Below are 22,401 nucleotides of genomic sequence, written 5' to 3'. Positions count from 1 at the left end.
CAGCAATATTAATTTCAAGTAACGTTTACATGATATTTTATAGTTTATCAAAAGATATCTACTTTTTTTTTTTTTTCTTGTGAGGAGGATCAGCCCTGAGCTAACATCCAATGCCAATCCTCCTCTTTTTTTGCTGAGGAAGACTGGCCCTGGGCTAACATCTATGCCCATCTTCCTCTACTTTATATGGGACGCCACCACAGCATGGCTTGACAAGCAGTGCATCGGTGCGCACCCGTGATCCGAACCAGCAAACTCCGGGCCGCTGCAGTGGAGCTTGCGCACTTAACCGCTTGCGCCACTGGGCCGGCCCCAAAAGATATCTACTTTTGACAGATTTTTATACCCTAAATATCTAAAGGAATTACCAGTTCTCTGTCTGGAGCCCTGGTAATGTTTAATTTTCTATCAGTCGATAAAAGCTTGTTTATCCAGTATTCAAGGGTACTATTGATCAGCAATCAAGCACATCTATAACATAATGTAAATAAATTATTTAAGATGGTATTAAATTACTGACATATTCCAGTACTTTTTCAAAAATCAAGGATCAATTATAATATATTCAATTTGGGTTTAATATTCAGTCTATGATATTAAATTTCATTTCAATGAAAACTGTCACCTAAATGAAACATGTAAAAAAACTTCTTATTAAAGAGAATTTTTAATAAATAAAAGATCTTTATTGAACCATTTTGGAAAAATAGAAATATTTTCATGTGTGTGTCACTGAGATAGACTAGTATGAAGAAAATTGTAATACCCAGATATAAGAATCTAAACTAGTTGTGGATAGTACTGGAAATGCAAAATAAGGGACATAAGAGTTCTCCAAAAGTATATACAGGTTTTAGGGAGTAATGGAGAGAAGAAGCCAATCTAGGGTAGCTAGGAAAGTGCTGGTAGCACTGAGGAATTTTGCTGACTTCTCAATAATCCCTATAGTATATCTTGAGGTGGATTTTGCTTCTGTATTTAGCAGCTAATATAGTTTTCAAAAGGAAGTCAATAATCTATATCCATAATACCATGCCATTCGTTTTTATCATTTATGTTATAAATTATTTAAAAAATCTGACATGTGGAATATTGTTCTTATTATGCAAGTATTTCTAAGCTTTGGAAGAGTGTTATTTAGTTTAGAGACTTCATATCAAAGTGACCTTGGGAGAAAATTGACTATAATTCTTGTTATTTCATTTAATTAAAATACATATCATTTTCATTATCTTCCTTAATTCAGCCTACATTTATTGAGTAGTTACTAAATCCCAGGCACTCAGATTTAAGGAATTGAACTCTGGAATTTTAGGGTAAAATTACAAAACTTTTAATTAAGCTATCTAGGCTGCCATATATTTATGATTTATTTTTCAAGAATGAAAATCTTTAGAATTTTATATTTAGAGTAATGATAAGAAATGACTGGTTAATTAAATGATAATGAATTTATAATTAAGGCATGTCACCTTGATCTATGTAAGCCTGACATGTTCAAATATATTGGTTTTGTTTTTTTCTTTTCTATCTTTACAATTATTTTTAGTTTTTGTTAACATATCTACACCACTGTAATCATTGGTTGGGTACCAAACATAATCTGACCAAATCTAGTTATTATCATAGTGCTCACATCTAAATCCAAAGGGAAAATTGCTAACACTAGAGAATGGCAGTGACAGCACTTCACACACACATGTTTCAAGTTTCTGCTGTGTTCAAGTTTGTATTAGTTTCCTAGGGCAGCCAGAACAAAATGCCACAAACTGGGTGACTAAAACAACCTCTGTCTCAGTTTCTTAAAGTCCAAAATCAAGGTGTTGGCAGGGCCTTGCTCCCCTGAGGCCTCTCGGGGAGGATCTTTCCTTGACTCTTCGAGCTTCTGGTAGCGCCAGGCTTTCCTTGGCTTATAGATATATGTCACTCCAATTTCTGCCTCCCAAGTCACATAACCTTCTCTGTGTGTGTCTGTCTTCACATCATCTTGCCTCTTCTTAAAAGGACATCAGTCATATTGGATTAAGGTTCCACCCTACTCCAGCATGACCACATCTTAAATTATCTAACTACATCTTCAAGGACCCTATTTCCAAAAAAGGTCACATTCTAAAGTACTAGGAGTTAGGACTTTATCTTTTGGAAAGACATAATTCAACTCATAATAAAATTTATCTGCCTCAAAGCTTAGTCTTGTTTTCTCAGTTACCTTTGATTTGGACTTGCTTTGTGTCTGAAAAGTGCCCTTCCAATACGTCTGAAAGTTATGATGTGAGAGCAGAAATTATCTTCAGAATCCCATTTATATCTTGGCCCTCCACAAGGCACATGCAAGTAAGGATCTGGGAAGGTAATGTTTACTGACTTCCTTCTGCATGCATCCTACACCACGTACGTCACTCCTTCCTCAGCAGTTCATAATGGAAGCGTCAGTAACGCATCCATCAGAAGCCAACTATGAAAAAAAACAGAAGGTTATAATAGGCACCCTGGAAAAGACATAAATTTCTAGCTATTTGTAGCACAAATATTGTTTTTGACTTGTGTATTTTTAGCTTACAAATGCTTTTTAAGAAATTATATGTCAAAATTATAACCAATAATAAAAATGATTTTATCCATAAACTTGAAAATATGTAATATCATAATTGAATATAAAATTTAAAAATAAGTTAACAGAGTAAAAAGGGAAAGGACCTTAATGGTGTCTGTTAATAATTTACAAACTATTATTCGCAGAAAATGTAATCTGTAACTCTAAGATACTGCCAGTGACAAGTAAAAATTAAAGAATATAATTTGACTTTGAAGTTTTATAACTGCAGCATGAAAGCTGGCTGTACACGTTCATTACTCCACATAATGAATATATATTCTGGAGTTTTTACTGCAGATTTTCAAGTAAATTAGAACCTAGAGACATTTCTAGTTGAGAGGAAAAAATGATGTAATAAAAAGCAGTAGATAAAAGGGGTAGGATCTTTAGTATCACAGTTAATTTGTCAAAGCAAGAAAATATTCACTAAAATGAACTGACCATTTATAGACATAGGTCTCACTGGACCCACCCCTTCACCACTCTAGTTTAACACGAACGTCTATAACCGCACATTTAGTCTTTCAGTCTGAGGCTGATTTTTGTATGTTGAAAATATCCAACTATAAAATGCAAATTTATGGCAAAGTGAAATTTTGGACTTTCAAAATAATTGTGTTTTATGAAGTTGATAAAATTGATGTTGGAGCACTGGTAGATTTGTCACTGACCACTGAGGATCTAGAAGAGTTAAAAGAGGTAATAACTGAAGAAGAGAAATCACCAAAGTTTAATATGGGGTATGCATTCAAAGATCAAAAGAGAATGTTTCAAATAGCGAAGGAGTGAGTGGCCCTAAATTGATGAAATGCTAGGATGTTTTTCAAAAATGATCTTTTTTATGATCACAGTGTAGTGGTTAAGAACTTTGATTATAAAGCCTGGGTTCAAATCACATCTCGACTACTTACTACCTGTATAACCTTTTTAAATTCTCTGAGTCTCAGTTTCCCTTTTTACATATTGGCAATGATAATAGTACCTAGTACATAAATTTGATGTGATATTTATATTATTTAAAATATGTAAGATTCTTATAAATGTGACTAGCACATAGAAAGCATGATGTAATTGTTACTATAATTATCTTTTCAAATCTAACTTTTGTAAGGATGCCATGGATGATAATGGAAACAGAGGGCACATATGCTTGAGTTAGTGGATGAGCACTTGATCAATATTTCCATCATGCTCAGCCTTTGCATTTTTTAATGTTTTCAGTTAGATAATAGGTGAAAACAAATCAAACATCGTTAGTTAGCAGCCATTACAACCCAAACATCTATATACACATTAAACATACAAAACTTGGTTTTAATACCAATTTTTATCATGAAAAAATGGTCTTGCAAAAGAAAAGCAATAGTTTTGGTTATTCCAAGAAATTGGAAAAAATAAATGATAGCATATGATTTATTTTGCTAATCTCATTTGAAGGATTCATCCACTTATCTCATATAGCTAGCATGAATGTTGTTAAATCCTGAGTTCTCTCCTACAGACAAGTAAATATCATCATTTCTTCAACCACTGTGATATTGGGCATTTTTTCCCAGGGTATATAGTGCCCATGCTTTTACAGATATAATGTCAAATTGAACTGAACCTAAAATACATATGATATATATTTTATTTTGATATGTTGATGTTATTATACTAAAATACCTCCACATGTCAAAGTATGAATACTTAATTTCATGCATTTTTTTTCTTGCCCATAAAACTACGTTATAAGAAATAAGGAAAACAATGTTTTGAACAAAGGCACACATAGATGTGTTATGAAAGAAAAAAATACATTTGAATGGACTATATTTTACAATTTAAGCATTTAAAAATACATGTCCTCAGTTACTATATTATAGTAACTGAGTAATATTAGTAATACTGGTAGTAATAGTAATATTAATAATACTGTTATTACATTACTATAATCCAGATGTCTCTTGTCCCCTTTGCACTTCTCCTAGAGCTACACACACACACAAATATATATATATATATATATATATATATATATAATGGATATATATTTATAATGGATATATATATATATATAATGGATATATATATATATCCATTTGCACAAAGCAATGTGGACTTGACTGAAGATGTATAAGGGAGATAGAGGATGTGTTTGCATCATGTACTACACAAATCACAAATTGCAATCCAGTTTAGATGAAACACTTGGTACATTTTTCCTTTCCTTGTGCTGTGTCCAGGGTATGCCTTGCATTTCCTCCACCATAGAGTGCCCAAGTCTATCTCTCAACTTCAGTTCCTTAATTTTCCATGGGGCTCAAATTCCTTATCATGGAAAACAATACGGTTCGATTTTAGATTCTCTTCCTAAATTTGTATAACTAAATATATCACATTTCACAGTTGTCAACATCTATCTTTCTTAAAAACCAATGGCAATTTGTAGACTATAACAACATCAACGTCAAAAACCAATTATCCGTCACACTCTTCCCCTAGGGAGAAATATATCTTCAGTCCTTGAGACTAGAGGAAATCCCTAGACTCTGTCTTCTGCCATATTTTTTATTCTCTCAGAGTCAGGTGAAATCCCATCTCTCTCTCTTTCCTCAAGTGTGTATCAGGCCCACTCTCATCCCTTGGGTGAGGATTTCTGCCTCCCCAAAGGATATGGAGTTGGATGGTAGGGTAGAGCGGGGTATCTATCAAGTTGGGTTTTTTACAAGAACAGAACAGATTATCACTGTCTCCTCTCCCATATAATTGTCTTAATTACTATATGAAAAATATTTCAATCACATTTTAAGTTTATTTTTGTGCATTTTTGTTTTTAAATGTCTATGCTCTATTGAAAACAGGTAAATGGACATTTAGTTTATTTAGTTCTGAGTGGCCTGTGTCTTTTCTCGAATCTATGCTATATTGCCTGGATCCTACTCACAATGAGATGTGAAACTGAATGGTCTCTGCCAGTAACCAATTCTGTGTACTAAAGGCAAAAGCAAACATTCTGGCTTTTCCTGAGGACCATTCTGCTAAGGTGTGAAACCTTGCTTGTTTAGTCTTCCATGTTAGTTCCATTCCCCAAATCTAAACAGGTGTCTGAGGTTCAGCTCTATTATCTGAATCTCTCTCTTGCTTCTATTAAATTGTCTTTTCCAACAGTAAGAATTCAGTGCTCTCTTTGGGTCTATGGGGAAATCTGAGCTTTACTAATGCTTGCTTTGATGAAAAATGATTCTTATAGCAATATGCTCAAAATTAGTTTAATATTCCAATTTATGTCTTATAGAATAATAGCTCACTGCAAAAGCCTCAATAAACTTAAAGAATTCTTTTTTAAAGCATGATCACAAACCTGCTTTCGCCCCTAAGTGTTGTATGAAAGACTAATGTGGTCAGGCACACGGCTACATAGTAGCACATTTGTGGTTTTTAAGAACATATATTTTTCCTAAAATAGACCTGAATGTGTAAAGCTTGAAATAAAGATTTCAGAATAAAGTGACCTAAGTATAAGCATGTTCCTCCCGGCAGGCTGGCATGTAGGAAAAGGTCATTGGAAGAGCGAAAGTTAATGATCATTTGTTAGGAAAAGGAGCATAGAACACTTCTAGGTGATTTATTTGTATGGATATTGAAGTCACTGGAAATATTGAAACAGTTAAAGTAGACAGAAATATTGTGAATCAGGAGCTAAACCCGTATGCGAATTATAGCAAGAGAGTAGGAAAGAATTAGGTAGCTGAACGGCCTGAGATTCAAAGGAATAGGTTCTATCTATCTATCTTTCTATTTATCTATCTAATAAATACTGGTTTGGGAAGAGCAAATAATCCAGAAGTGCCAATAGGAAACCATTTAGTTATTGATCATCTTCCTTGCATTGAGGTAGAATGGATGTGAGAGAAAATTAACTTCCAATTGTTAAAATTATTGGACAAATGGCTTTCTTAAGAGGCAGTCAGATTTTCTTCAAGTCAAAACAGTGAAGAACATGTTTTTATAAAAAATAAAAGCAAAAGAGAGTTTTCTGATCAGAGAGCAGGATTTCCAGAGGGCACTAGGATAGGTTTGTTTTGGAAAGGAATGGCGATTGAATCAGATTGGGAAATGTGCACAGCGATATGGGAAGACTTGGATTTTATAGGGTCACAGAGGTAAACCATGGTACAAAGCACAGAGGGATTTGTCCAAACTGTCCCTTAGAGGAGAATGGACAACAATTTCTTGCACTGTGGTTTAATATATTTAATCCTGGGGGTAAAATGAGAGAATATATAGGCAGACTTCACTCGATGGAATAACACCCTTGAGTTTATTAGCCGTGTTAAAAGATAAAATGAGGCATACTAAAATTTTAAGAGTTTATTTGAGCAATAATCCATTTGAATCAGGCAGTGCCAAACCAGAAGTGGTTAGAAGCACTCCACCAAGGGGAGCTAGGGAAAAACTTTTATAGAGAAAAGGTAGAAGCAAAGTAAAGAAATTATCGATTGGCAATAGCTTGAAGCCTATTGGTTGTTTGCGATTGGTTGTCCTTAGGTTTCAATGTTGTAACCTTGAGGCATTTACAGGCATAGATTTTAGTTTGCTTACATAGGTGCCACCACGGTAGAGCTCCCTCTGTCTAATGGCCTCCTTGTTTAGCCTAATATCAGCAAACATAGTGTTCTCCAAGTGAAATGGTGCTAATAGGTTGGAAAATCTGCTCCTTAGCCTCTCTCCATTTCATAAAATAAGGACTGCTAGAGTTTAAGTAAGCACAGGGATTCCCTTGTGAGTCTGAGTTTACATAAGCAGCTGTATTGAGTATATTGATTTAGCTTTTTCTTCATTTGGATTCTGTCATCTTAATAAGCTGATTCACATTAGGAATGCATATTGGAATGACATATTTCCCTAATGTGCACACATGCCAAGTCTTTATTAAAATAATAAAAAGAACTACTTGTTCACAGGATTTAGATTATTATGTTATATATATTTGACTTAAAAAGCCATTTGCTCAATGACTACCGCATGTGAATACATTTACAAAATTAAATAAAAAGCAAGAGTAAATAAGACTAGATATTTTTAAGCTAACGGGATGGGCATGGCAATGATGTTTTTGCAACCTTTGTACATATGAACTTTCTAAAAAAATTATTAGAACTGTTACTTAGGGAATAGACAGTTAATCTTTAATTTGAGTTGATAAAGCCTATTACAATTTTAAAGATTTTTAAAAAGGTTCTGGTATCTAGTCAACATATTTATTTGCTATGAGATTGGTAAGAATTATTTTGTTTCATAGATAAAAAGCTATTTTAGTGTGAACAAACCAAATACAAATAAATAAGTATTTGTATGGATAGAGAAGCAAGATAAGTGAGGACTTCCAGGGAATGTCATGGTAATTAATCCTATTTAACATTTCAAAACCCCATAAATCTATCAAGTATAGAAAATAAGGCTGCACAAACCAGGTGTTTGACTTAGAATGGCATTGGCCATGCCAGTAGGTAGACCCTAGTAGTACTGGGAATTTCCTTTAATGTGCTAAAGATTTCAGAATAATAATGATAGCAGCAATTAACACTTAGAGAACGGTAAGGCCTGTGGTTGTTGGTTTCCCGGCAGCTCAGGGTGAAATAGTACTTTCAATTGTATCTGGAAACATTAGTAACTGGTTTCAGTTATTCTGTTTGTTTTTTTGTTTAATGCTGTTCATATTATGCACAAGACAACCAGAAAATTAAAATTTAGTTTTTAAAAATTTTAAACATATTTATTTATAGCATTTTTCCTTTAGAATGTCAAGGCATTTAAAAATTTGACATTCATGTTCAGAGAATCCCTGTGAGCCATATAGAATGCCTTAAAAATAAAGCAGTTTTATTTCCCACCAGTGATTTAACAATGTTCTCTCTTCAGCTGGTCTTTCAAAAGAACTAATGTTGGTCCTATTGTTTTTTGTAATGTTTTCTAACATGTTAGGCATGTTACAAACCTAAAGGAACTTAGAAGATGGAATTATTTTCATTTAATCCTTTTCTTTTAGTATACTTATTGCAGCATAGCATCAGTTATACATGATTAAACAATACTAACTTGTAATATTAATTATTTACTCTCTATCCTTTCACCTTATCTTTTTAGAGCACTGTTGACAGTCTGTAATTAAATTGTTTGATTACATGTTCCCATTCATCCTCTCTAGAATATTAACTCCATGAGGGCAGGTACCGTGTTATTCTTATTTATTAATTTGTCTCCAGCCCCTAGCAAGTTCTTTGCATGTGTTAGTTGCGAAGAAGGGAAAGAAAGAGGAAGAGAGGAAGGGTGAAAAGGAGGAAGTAGGAAGGAAGTGGACAACAAGGTGTTCAGAGAACTAAGCAGTAGAGGAGCCAACCCACATTGAGTATGTGGGAGAAGCCTGAAGCTAATGCCAGGAGACGTCTATTTCTACCAAAGTAGTATAGTTATTTTCTGACCCTTAAGTTTTGATGTAACCTAACTTTTGCCAGGAAAAGAAGTGAATATATCTACCTCTCCTCAACTTCATAAATGTGATGAACTTTTTTTAAAGTAGAGAAGCACTGACCTCTGACGGTACTAAGACCATTGTGATTCTGACAGGATCATGATTAGTTTGAGAAAAATGGTTTGCGAAGGATGAGGAAAAGCTCAGATAACTGGAACACATGAGTTGCTATTCTCTTCTGTCTCTACCAAGGAAAGTAAAGAAAAAGACACAGAACTGGAAGATTTCACTTCTCTGTCCTCCTGTACCCCCACACCCATAGTCTCATCACCATGACCTGCCTTGGGACCATCAAAATCAATCCCATGTATTTTATCCCTTTTATGAGAGTCAATATAATAATCTTGGATTTCCAAGCTATGCCACATCCCCGAAAAATCTAATACCCATACATTTCTATAGCAGGGAGACAATCCTCTACACCCACCTCTGGCACTTTCTATTTCTCTTTTTTTTTTCATTTATCTTCAGTGAACTTATCATTATCTGATATACTATATATTTTACTTATATATTTCTTTGCTCCCCCTTCGCTAGCTTATAAATTCCACTTGGAAAGGATTTCTGTCTGTCTTATTGTTGGCTGCTTTTAGAGTCTAGGACCTGACACATAGTATACAGTCAAAAATGATTTGTTGAATGGATGATTGAATAAATGAATGAAGGAAAATAATAAGGAGAATAGTTTACTTTGGGGAGGGATGGGTGTTTTTATTTTATATTTTGGAACAAAAAAGAATATAGTACCAAAACACTGAATCATCCCTGAGTTATTACAATTCCTCATGCAACTTTAACAGTTCTGTTACACTGAAGTTAAATATGTTCCCCTTCTGGGATGCTGTGTATCTGAGCTTCGTTGATGATTCATTCTGCTAATACTTCTGTCTTGTCATACTGACTCTAACCTCTGTGGGGCCCAAGATTTATGTAACTTGATCTTTAATCAGGAAAAAAAGTGAAAATTTTAATTTTTTTTAGTCTTAGAGAGTTGCCAAAACATCAATAAATTTAGAAAACAGCCTCAATATTTTACAATAGATAACAAATGAAGTTATAAGTGGCCTCCTTGACTGAAGCTTCATCATAGGATACTTAAATGATAATATATTCAGTGAATCTGACTGTGTCGTGAATCAGTAAGTCAGAAGTAACAAGTGTGTGGGAAGTTCTTGGAAACAGTGTGAGACGGTAAATGAAAGAAATGCAGGGAACTATCAAAGTCCTACACGTTTGGATCCCCTGTGTCAAAGAGTGCTTAATGTACTACTGTGCACTGGGGAAGGAAATCTACTTATATTTTCTATCATACTTTCTTCCTGACAGTCAAACACTCATCACTTTAAGGCTATCAAAATTCTGGGTATCTAAAGCAATTTTTCTATTGCTTTAGGTACTTTCTTGGTTGAAAGCTCATAGGAAAGTACCTCTGTCATTTGGAACACCCCAGACTGTGCCAAAGCTTGCGTTAGGAAACCTAAAGAAGAGAAAAAGTTACCAGGAAGTATGTTTTAAGTAGACTGTTTCATTAATCAAAAATGGAATAAATGAGGAACGCATGTATTTGAAATGTTGACGAATGAGGGAATGAATCATTTCCCTCCTGTACCTGGGCATGGCCCAATGTAAGGTTGTTTTAGGAAGCTCGCTAGCCAGAATCATGAGCTTTTCTAGGGCACACTCATTGAAATAGCATGCCCAACTTAAGTTGTATAATCATGATCAAATCAAGATCGAGATCAAATCAAGATCAAGCTAGTCTTATGCCAGAGCCAGCATTCAGGAGAAAGGTAGAAGTCCATTCTCTTGAGGTAATACATGGTTTAATTTGAGTAAAATATTAGACAGAAAATGATGAAGCTTTTCTCCAACTTTTTCCATCTCCATCTCTTTGCAAACAGGTGTGAGGATAAAAGCCACTAAAAATATTATTAAAATGCCTGACCAAACCTTGGTGTCACTATGTTTTAAAAATTACCGCAATGTTAGCTTTGCAGATCTGTAGGAAGAGCATAGTGAGGTAAGATAAATACACTGCCCCCCACCACCACCCCCCAGGAAAAGTCATTTTCCATGATCTAATAAATAACAGATGGAGAATGACTCAGAGCTCTGTTGCTTTCTAAATAGAAAAGCAGTATTTGTTTCCCATTAGGCTTACAGGAGAGATGGCTGCAGCCATTAGGTAGTTTTGTTAATCCCTCCAGCTGGACTGTGCAAGAGTAGGGCTTAATACTTGCTATCAACGGTATCTATTTATACGGATCAATTAAAGCAAATAAACATTTTCCCTTTTTTTTTTCCCCTCTAAGGCGGCAAATATCAGCTTAACCCGTAAACCGTGAATACAATACACTAGAGTAGAGAACCCACTATATTGTAGAAGTTATATTTAGCAAAGCATACGCTATCTGCATATCACCACTCAGGTGGCTAGAGAAGGGGGGTGGAGGCTCCAGTGCCCCACATGCTAAGTTCCATCCTCAGAGCTATCTCTGTAGCTCATCCACACTCAGGTGTAATTGAACTTTTAACATACGTGTGTTCCAAAAAGGGTAAAAAAAAAATAACTCAAAAGCATCCGAGAATCTTTAGAAGTTACTATCACTGGTCTACTATTGATATAACAAAGAAAGTCTGAAACATACTACTCTTCTAAAAGAATAATACATTGTAAACGCACGACCATAACATACACAAGTTGATGTAGAAATTTGCAGTGAATTATTGAAGTAGAAGCACATTATATTAAAAAATCATTACTTTTAACTTTAAATTTAAATGATTACTTTTGAGTGTCCAATGTATGTTGTCTTGTACCTATGTGTGTGTGCATATGTGTGTGTTTATATACATACGTATATGTAATCTTCACAACAACCAGAAGAGGTAGATGTTACTATCTTCAATTTCCACTTGAAGAAAGGTTAAATAATTTGCCAGAAATTATAGAGCTATTACCTGAACCCAGAGCTGGCTGTCTTCAGAGCCTGTGTTTTCTGATTACACTGCACCACCCTTTAAAAAACACACACTGTGATGCATAGCTCCGAGCCATATGAAGCGCTGCGTCTGTATGTGGGAGAATATGAAAGACCGTGGACACGGCTATGCAGCTACCCAGAATGAACAGGAATGTTTGAAAGGGAGCTGTTTTATTTGACAGGCAATAGTCAAAAGCAGCAGAGTATGAAAAAGCTACAGCCTCAGTCCATAGGACAGAGCACAGAGTAGAAAAGTAGTTGGATGATTTTCCTCACCCACGCTTGGGTAGATTTTCATCATCAATCGGAGCATTAATTCTATTTGGCTCCTGGAAACAGTCATTTGCTTAATAGCTCCTTTGTGACCAAGGGAGTTAATGTACAATCCCACATGGCTTAACTTCCAGCTGGGGAGGAGTTTAGGCAGAGGAGAGAAAATATGTAACTTTAGTTTTCACAAATAATGTGAGGATGAAAGTTGGAACAAATTACCTCGCTAGTTTTGTTGGAAAAGAGCCCTTTTTTATTTTGACATAGGTCACGGAGACATAGGAGGCAATTTTCATGTGGTGGTCTTTCCTTGAGTCAGTATAAGTGGAGCAAAATGAGTGAAATACAAAATGTCCTTTTAACGCTGAGTTTCTGGGTCCTATATTGTGAAATTTTTGTGTTAGGAAGTTTGAACTAAATTCTAAGCACCAATCTTAACTTTATAACTATCTTTGAAACTGTTAAAAATCATTGTCTTGTAACTGAAAACCCAGATTTTTCACAGATTTAGTTTTTTGCCCACCTGCAGACTTAAAATGATCTATTAAGTGATTATTATATATAATTAATTATACTATAGAAATATTAGGACACAGATATAATTGTATGGTTATAATTTTCTTGTCAGGTGATAAAGCAGGAAGAACTTGGCAAGGATCTTTCTGATTGTACTTTGTATGATCTACTGAAATATGATGATTTTAACTCTGACAAGCACTTGGCTCTTGAAGAATTTTATAGAACATTCCGTGAGTATGAGATTCAATCTCTAATTCCTTTTTGTTCTTTTTCCTGTCTCTTGACACAATATGGTATGTTTGCTTGATCTCAGAGTACAAGCTGTTTCTTAAGAGAAGTGATATAATTGAGATAATTTAAGTGTTTGTCTATACTGAAACATATGTAAAAGCTAAGGGATTTAGTAGCTCTAAAATAAAGAGCTGGAAATATTTGATAATCCCGATTCTAGTTTAAGATGTTAATTCCACAATGCTGCTTTCAAGGTTATTTTAGAGTAGGAGCAGCCCTGGACCGGTTGTCATCATGTATCAAAATCAATTTAATTATTTACACAGTGACTTTTTTTTTACCTTCTTGGGAAACCAAAGCAGATTAATAGGTGTAGTTGTCATACATTTTAATAACAATAATTAACATTAGAATGGAAAATTATATTTATTTTAAGGTACTTTGGAATAATTTACATGTGTTTAAATTGCTTAAAGACTTCTTAAAATTGACTATTTGTGCTTACAAAGCACAGTTATAAAGGTGATTTGTATAAAAAAATTACCTGCCAGGTTATTCTTTTATTCTTTGAAAAATAATTCAAAGAGAAAGGACTAAGAGACGAAAGGTAGAAAGGAAAGATATAGGAGCCATGTGCAAGAGAAAGAAAAAATTAAATTAACTGGTTGGTATTTGAAAATTACCAAAGAATCAAAATTAAAGAGGATTTAATTCAGCACCTGAAGCCAATATTTTATATATGTATATATAAAAAGATATATTTATGTATATATCCAATATATTTTATATATATACACATACATTATATATTGCTTTCCAAATACGTATATATTTATATTATATATGTATAGTGTATACACACACACACACACACACATATATATAGGTTTCCAAAAAGGCAGGAAATAAAGTTTGTACTTGGTATAAAAAGAGGTTTTTTTAGTTATGCCTCTACCATCTATCAGCTCTCTGATATTGGGGAAATTATTTAAATCTCTGAAAATCCCTATAAATAAGTATAGTAATTTTCTTATCACAATAATTTTATATTAAAACATTGAATTATATCTTATGTAATATCTGATACAAACAAAATAATACATGTGAAATAGTTGCAGGTTACAAAGCTTTAAGGCAAGATATCAATATGTTCTACAGATTTAGTTAAACTGTATTTCCACTTTAGATTACAAGGCGGAATACAAGATGGATGGTTCAGTAAACAGTCGATCCTTTGTGTATTTCAAGGCTAGACTACTTTTCAAAGATAACAATAAGAAAGGAGCCTTATTATTCTACGTTTATATGAAGAAACTTTAACACAGAGAAGTTGAGAACTAAGTGGCTGAGTTTTATAATCAATTTTATAATCAAACCTATGTCAAACTAATTACGAAGTCTATGTGTTTTCCACGAAAGTTTACTCTGTAGTAAGCATTGTTTTGTGTGCTCAGGATGTCAGGGAAAAGGTATTATGGTTTATCAGGGAAGAAATTATATATATTATATTATATATTATCATGCAAGATGGAGGGGATAAATGTCATAGAGAGGCCTATGTAAAATATTAAGTGAATTGAGAGTGCAATCTTCAGCTTTGGGAATCAACAAGCCCTTATGAAGGTGGTAGCAATTGCATTATTCTTCAGGATGAGTGGATTTGGACTTTGGGAAATGAGAGATGGGAGATGGACAAAAAGAACAGCATAAATAAAAACTCAAGTGCATGACATACCAGGGTATTTAGAGAAACTAGCCAAGTGAAAGATCTGTTCCAGATCTGAAATTCTATGAAAACATATCAATTATTACTATCTTACTAATTTGTTGAACAAGAAGTCTAATTTATCTACTCTTATGGCCCACCCTCATACTATGAGTCTACATCAATTTGACTAAAAGTAATTGAAATTTGTAGCAATAGCAGAAAATAATTTTAATGGTATACGATTTATCAAGCATCAATAAGATAATTAAATGGTATATTAGCATAGGATTTTTATTCAAAATAGAGTTATTGTTGATGGAATAAAGGAGCTAAAAACTGAAAAGAAAACAATGAAAATAAAGTGGTGAATGATTTTTTTTTATGACAGCACAACAAAGACTGAATGATCCGTGGCAATATCAGTAAATAAAAATCTTGCCTAGAATATTGCTGCTTGCATCTATCATGGGGAAAAATGATACTGTGTTTTGGGCTATGATGTGATATTGCTAAGGAGGGTGATGTAGATCAGTATATTGTTGTGATAAATAAAATTTTGCAATTCAAAAATCTGAATCATCAATAAAAGTGTTCAATAGAGAAATAGTAAAACATTGTCTACAAAGGAGCTAGATTGTACTAGAAACTATTGAATTTGGATAGAAGGACATCTATATCATTTTTTTAACTATTAGAAGGCAATATGAACAATTTTTTGGAAATTATTTACAGTAAATTCAGTGAATTTAATAAATATTGTAATGATTCTGCCATTAGGTCAAAATTATGTAACACAAAAGGTTTACATTTTTAATATTCTGAGTCATAAGGAGATATTAGGTATTGAAAGCACTTTGCAATCAGCAATCATATTATGAGATTTTTCTCTTTTTGGATAATCACAAAACTATCCCTTAATAATGGTATAATGATGTTCACAGAGTCATTTAGGGAAGATAATATTTTTCTAAGTAATGCTGGAATTATATGGGATATTTTAATATTCTTTGTGGTCTCACCAAGCAGTTTTATGGAAGGTATTAAATTTATCAGTGGCATAAACAAGGCATCAAGCTATATGATGACCCCTCAGAAATAGCAAAACTAACTTGCATAGATTATGTCTGCATTAGCAAAAAAGTATTTATACTCAGATGTGAATAGGAAACATATCTATTTCTTTCTGCCCATCTGTTATAAACTTTACAACTAAATCCACTTCAGTTTTGTGAAGTTTAGTGGCAAGCTTTGGATAATGATGTGATTTTAGAAAGTGACTTTATTATAAAATTTTAAGTATCATGAATAAAAAGTGTATAACAAAAGTGAGAAAATCAATCTATTCAAAAATCATGTATTAAGTACCTGTGTAAACAAAGTGCTAAGATACTTAAAGCAACTTGAAAAGACAGGTTTCCCTTCCCTTAGGAATGTATAATCTCAGACAGACAATGATAAAAATGACAGATATAGTAAGGGTAAAATGTAATCGTTTTTTACAACCAGAATACATTCCCCTAGATAGTTCCCAAAAAGAAAGCACAGAAAACTAGTAAGTCCCTAAACAAATATTCAGAAGAATAAACTAGGACCAGAGAAGTTAATAAACTCTCTGTGATTCATTAATTATTTACTGGTAGATACAAGGATAGACAGATTTCCTGATTTCCAGTTTATTATTCTTTCTGCCATGGTATAAATGGAAGAAAGTAAAGTAAAGGGTAATTTGCAAACAGAAAAAGGTTAATGGTAAAAAACAGCACATCATCAACTGTTATTACACTATTACAGTGTTGTTATAGTAGTTATAAGGTTTTCTATAAAGTAGTTTTTTTTCCTTTGTAGATAAGATGAATTATTTTAATATCTTCCAATAGGCATTGGATGGCCAATTATTCTTAATTTTTCTCCAGAGTTTTTGGCCATATTAAAAAATCCTTTGATTTTTACGAAGGTATTTAAAATAAATACTCAATGTGAGCATCAAGTATTCTAATTCATGCCTTGTTTGATTAACAGACTTGGAAATCTATTAAATGGTATCCAGTAAGTACTGTGAGGTCAATGACATAGTTTTGACTACTTAGAGGAAACACTAAATCCTCTGGTCAGATGGGGGACCCCCTTACCCTGGCATTTTGTTGTCTTGAATATTTTCAGTTAAGTGCGTAGATTTTTCAGTGCAAAGATTTCTTATAGATTTAAGAATGAGTTAATAGTGCCATTATTAACTACAAGGAGTTGTATTAACATACAAGGACTCAGCGTTTTATTTTTTTCCAACTCTAAGTGTTTGATTGAGTTTGATTTGCATGGAACACTATATTTTTGCTTTAAATCTGTAGGTAAATGCAAGTGATTTGCCATCAGACAAGGTGACCATACACTGAACTGAGGCATTGAATTTCAGAAGTGATATTCAAATAAATGTTTATATTAACTTATTTTTGCAGTCAAACTCAATTAAGATGCTAAAGTGCTGTTATATGATTATTGATTTTAGGAATTGTTTTCCTCCGGACTTTCTAGATAACCAAAAATGGTGCAATTGACTACCCAGAGAAAGGATATTTGTTTTGAAAATGCTTTCTATGTACCTTATTTCCTGAATTAAACCACAAATTGCTTTGACTGGAGTACCAAACCTTAAGATTATATGAAATGAGGAGTTTGTGTAATTCTGATAGAAACTTGAAATCCTATTAAACTGTTATGAGTTGCAGTTCCCAAAACCATATACATATACTTTAAGATGTGTATGTGTTCTAGTGGCTTAAGTTCTAATGTCACACTTAAGTTTTTATCAATTCAAAACAATCTTTTTGTGTGGAAAGATCTAAAGGAAAGTGTAGCAGGCATAAAATAATTAGGTTTTAGCAAGCATAATGCATCACCTGTGAGCATTAATATTGAAACTAATTGTATAATAACTCTCTCTCCTTTCTTAAAAAGATTAGGTAATTGGGATTCTAAAATCTAGAATATTAAAAATATGGAATAGTTATTTTAAATCACCTAACTATTCATGATTATATTCAAAATATCGTCTCTCTTCATAGAAAACACTTCTTAATGGAATATAGATTTGCTAATGACATTATAAGAAAAGGAAAATTCATTTTTCTAGGAAATCATAATTGCTATAATAAAATATTACTTATTAGAACCATCTAATAACCTGAGCAATAAAATGTGAATACTATATTAACATTCAAATATATTAGATCATCAGTATATGAAAGATCTTTATTTGAGAAAAATAGCAGAGTTTAGTGACCAGAATTAAGACTGTTGCAGTAATATAGGTTAAAGGTGATGAGATCAGAACCAAAAGAGCAGTAGTAATAATGTAGGGAGGAGGTCATATTTGGAAAATAACTTATAAGCAGAATCTATCAATTTGCTGAGTGATTACATATGCATGGGAGGGAGGGGGTAGGGTCAAGGATAATATCCAGTTTTCTAGCTTGTATACCAAGAACAATGATGTTCTTCATTAAAGTAGGGAACACAGGAAGAGAAGTGAGTTTGGGGACATAAATTGAGTTAAATTTTAGACATATTGGAATATTCAAATAGAAATGTTTGGTTGAAAATATCGTGGCCTAGAACTCAAGTGGGAGCTCTGAGCCACAAACAGAGATATGGAGCATATATTTAAAATTTGACGATCTGGCAGGGAGAAGGGTACCAAAGATGAATACATAAATAGAGAAGAGATGGGCATAGGAGCAGTAGGGAAGTAAAACTAAAACTAAAAAAACAAAACAAAACAAAAAAACACTTAGAGGTAGGAAGAAAATCAAAGAAGTACATTATTATGGAATTTTAAGGAGAAATTGTTAACCAACAATTTCCAAGGCTGAGCTTAAAACAAGAAAGTATATGACAGATAACTGGCCACTGGATTTGGCAGTAATTTAGCGACTTTAGTCACAGCACTTGCAGCAGAGATGTAAGGGTAAAAGCTAAAGTGTTGTTGGTTGGGAGGGTGGATGTAAAAAATTTGAAAAAAAATAATGCTGAGCAAAGAAGCAGAGCTCATAAGCGTACATCAAGTATATATTTAGGTAACATCCCAAATAGGTAAAACTCATATATGGTTTTAGTAGTTAACATAGTGGTTGCCTTTGGGAGAGTTGCAGGAGGATACAGTGGGAACACAAGGTGAGAGGAGGGCTTCTATGGTGCTGGTACTGTTCTACTTTTCAGCCGAATAAAAAATCCCTCACTAATTTGGGAAACGCTGAATTCGACACTAATATAGTTACTATAAAATAACCCCGTACACAGATCATTGTAGTATGAAACCTTGCAACAAGTTTAATTGCCTGGCCCATTGTGAAAAGAATTCTTCTACTACATACTTTGATTACAAAATTAATGCACATATTTGTATAATTATAATTTTCTGTTAGAGTTTATAGCTATGACCTGACAGTTTTGGTAAATACAGCTCAGTACCATTCACTTACAGGTACTTTCCCCTTTGTGTTACTATTTCTCTATCTAGGTTCTTTAGACCTTATAGGGAAAGAACCGTCCAGAAGGCCATTGTTGAGACCAAAAGGTGATACTATAGACATGTATTCCAAAATGATAGTTTTTTGTCCCAAACAAAATAAATCATTTTTATTCACCAATTGTTAATAGAAAGACAAGTAAGGCAATGCCAATGTGAACTATAATTAAAAAAAATAAAAGTCTTAAATTCTTCCCATTTTAAGATGACCCTGTCCTCCCCCTTGTTAAGATTACCTTCATCTGTTGTGTCTCATGTGCATTTCTATTGCTCTTTTTACGTATAGCCTCTGGCATTCTTCACACTCTGATCTCTCACTGGTAAATTTTGCTTGCTGACCTAACTAGGTGTAACTCTTAAAAGCAGATACTATTAGATGTTTCAGCTTCTCTTTCGTTTCAAGTGAAACACTTGTATTTATTTCTTAAAGTATTCATTATTTTTGTCACATAGACATTGAGCATAAGGCTTTTTCTGACATAAAGTGAAATTGAAATAAAAAATAATAAAATGAGAATTGATCAATCATTCTTATTTTCCACACTGTACCATATCTTGTCAGTCATAATTTAGTGCATCTGACTTAAAATTCTTTTCCCCCCGACTTCAGCGTAATATTCTGGGATAGAGTTTGCCTGAGGCTGTTTTCGGACTTTCAAAATCATTCTTGTAATTCATTGGTACTTTGGCTTTGCTAAACCCACACCAATTTCTCAGAAACTCCTTGAATTGAGCCTTGTATTATCCTGTGTGGTTCTGAAACCCTATGTGGATGGCATCTTCTTCGTAATGACTTTATGTAGAGATTGCCAGCTACACTGCTGCCCCAGATCTGATCCAATTGGGCATAGCAGAGTCGCTGCAGCTTGGAGACAAAGCCTTAGCTTCATTTTAAGGTATCTCAAATTTCCAAACTGAGTTTCTACTAATGAGATTTAATTTTTAACTGGCCAAATGTTGTTCAACAATTTAAAATAATTTGAATGTAATATATCATGTTTTAATTATTAGTTATTTTCTGAGTCTCTTCTTTAGGTGAGTCTGAGAAAACGTATTTCATTTATATTTTCTAGTTGAAAGTTTCTTTATAAGATTCTGCTTTGTGAAATGATGGTTAGGGAGGTATTTACTATGTGAATGTTATTATGAAATATAAAATCAAGTGCTTTTAAAACATATTACATAATCACACGTTTAAACAATTAATCGTTTAAAAATAATTTAAAAAAAAATTCAGGGGGCCTGTGGCGTAGTCGTTAAGTCTGGTGTTCTCTGCTTCAGTGGCCTGGGTTTGTGGTTTCCGATCCCAGACGTGGACCTATGTCACTTGTCAAGCTATACTGTGGTGGTGACCCATGTACAAAATAGTGGAAGATAGGCACAGATGTTAGCTCAGGGCTAATCTTCCTCAAGCGAAAAAAGAGGAGGATTGGCAACAGATGTTAGCTCAGAGCGACTCTTCCTCACAAAAATAAATAAATAAATAAAAAATGTGGAAGTTAATACTTAGTACATTCTTACTAAATTTATTTTAATATATAGTTATCATTCCCTTCACTTTTTTTTTTTTTTTACCAGCTAAAGGTCTACTTTCTTGGTTAAGAGAATTCTGCCATTTTCATACAGTAGTTGCATGAGTATAACCAGATAAATCATAAAACTTTAAATAGGTCTTAACATATAAAATATAGCATATAGAGATCATAAGATTTGAGTATCTAATATTAGTTCTAATTCATTCTGCCTTGTTGGGAAAAAAAGAGCCGAAATGAATCAAAACAAGAGAAATGTATTTTTGAATTTTCAAAAACTTTAAGCCAAATCACATGTTAATAAAACTTTGGCCAAAAGCCTTTGTTTTTATTAACTGTCATAATTCTATATCCTTTTCAACAATGTCTATTTATGTTTTTTGTTGTAGCAGTTAAAGAAAACAGAAAGGCATCATAGAGAAAATATAAATCAATTTTAACTCCATTATTCAGTTATAATCACTTTGATATATATATATTAATATATATACATATTTTATGAAAACGTAATTATATTATTCTTATATCCTCAAGATTTCTTTTAATTCTACTTTCTTTTAATCAATTAAGTATTGAGAACATATCTCATTATCAACAAACAGCTTAACATCATATTTTTAGGAGCTTCCATTGTGTGAAGTTACCATAATTATAAAAAGTATAATCATAATACTCCATTTATTGCTATTCCCAAGCTATCATTTCTCTCCTTAAAGATAAACACTGCCCATTTAAAACATAATACAAGTAAAAAATGTTAGTCATCCTAATAATTTTTAATATTCTAGCAGTCGCATTCAAAAAAGGAAAAGAAACAAGTGAAATAGATTTTAATAACATTTTATTTATCCAAATATATTCAAAAATTTTATTATCACAACATATGATCAATATAAAAATTGAAGGAATATTTTACTTTTTTTCTAGCAAGTTTTGAAGTCTACTATATATTTTACATTTACACCTCATCTCAATTTGGACCAGCCATATTCCAAAAGTTCAATAGCCACATGTAGTTACTGGCTACCATCTTGGACAGTATAATGTTAGAATGTTAAAAAAAAATATTTAAAATTTTTTTCTAGTTATTTTAAATATGGGGTAAGCTCATATTCCAATTGTAAATAAATAACAGTGTGAACTTTATGTTCATGTCTATTTTTCAGGAAACCAGAAAAATACGTACCTATGAGGTAAATGTAATCATCTAAGCAACAAAATATATATCCTCAACATAAATAAGATGTTTATTTTAAAAACAGAGTTCAATAAAATGTATTTAATGCCACTTTATGCCAATGTCTCCCAAAAGTTGTATTATCAATGGATCGTTTAAATCTTATATCCCCCGCCCACAGTTAGCACCCTTAAAAATACATTTTCTAATTTTTTAATAATCTTATTCTTAAATAAACGACTAATTTTTTTCCCTCTGACTTAAAATAAATGCACTAATCATGTAAGTCTTATAGTGAAAACCTGTTCAGTCTGAGAATAAAAATGTTACTGGTCTGAATTATTTCAG

At 33.0% G+C, this 22,401-nt stretch overlaps 1 protein-coding gene and 1 long non-coding RNA gene across 7 annotated transcripts in view; one reads left to right on the top strand and one right to left on the bottom strand.

Moving 5' to 3' along the window:
• Positions 1-22,401, top strand: part of FSTL5 (follistatin like 5) — a 688,045-nt gene that overhangs the window by 353,101 nt on the left and 312,543 nt on the right. For all 4 annotated transcript variants that reach the window (XM_058550291.1, XM_058550290.1, XM_058550293.1 and 1 more), the window contains exon 6: positions 12,993-13,113. In XM_058550291.1, coding sequence (XP_058406274.1) covers positions 12,993-13,113 — 121 coding nt within the window. The remainder of the gene's footprint in view (positions 1-12,992; positions 13,114-22,401) is intronic.
• Positions 1-22,401, bottom strand: part of LOC131411436 (uncharacterized) — a 120,557-nt gene that overhangs the window by 31,919 nt on the left and 66,237 nt on the right. The window contains exon 3 of one of the 3 annotated variants that reach the window (XR_009221562.1): positions 1,130-2,455. The exons of the other annotated variants lie outside the window; for them this stretch is intronic. This is a non-coding gene — a long non-coding RNA (uncharacterized LOC131411436). Of the gene's footprint in view, positions 1-1,129; positions 2,456-22,401 lie in introns of those variants that run through there. 3 annotated transcript variants of the gene reach the window in all.

Source organism: Diceros bicornis, chromosome 11, assembly GCF_020826845.1.
Source record: "Diceros bicornis minor isolate mBicDic1 chromosome 11, mDicBic1.mat.cur, whole genome shotgun sequence".
In the NCBI taxonomy this organism is placed as follows: domain Eukaryota; kingdom Metazoa; phylum Chordata; class Mammalia; order Perissodactyla; family Rhinocerotidae; genus Diceros; species Diceros bicornis.
This window is presented reverse-complemented; position numbering and strand designations above follow the sequence as displayed.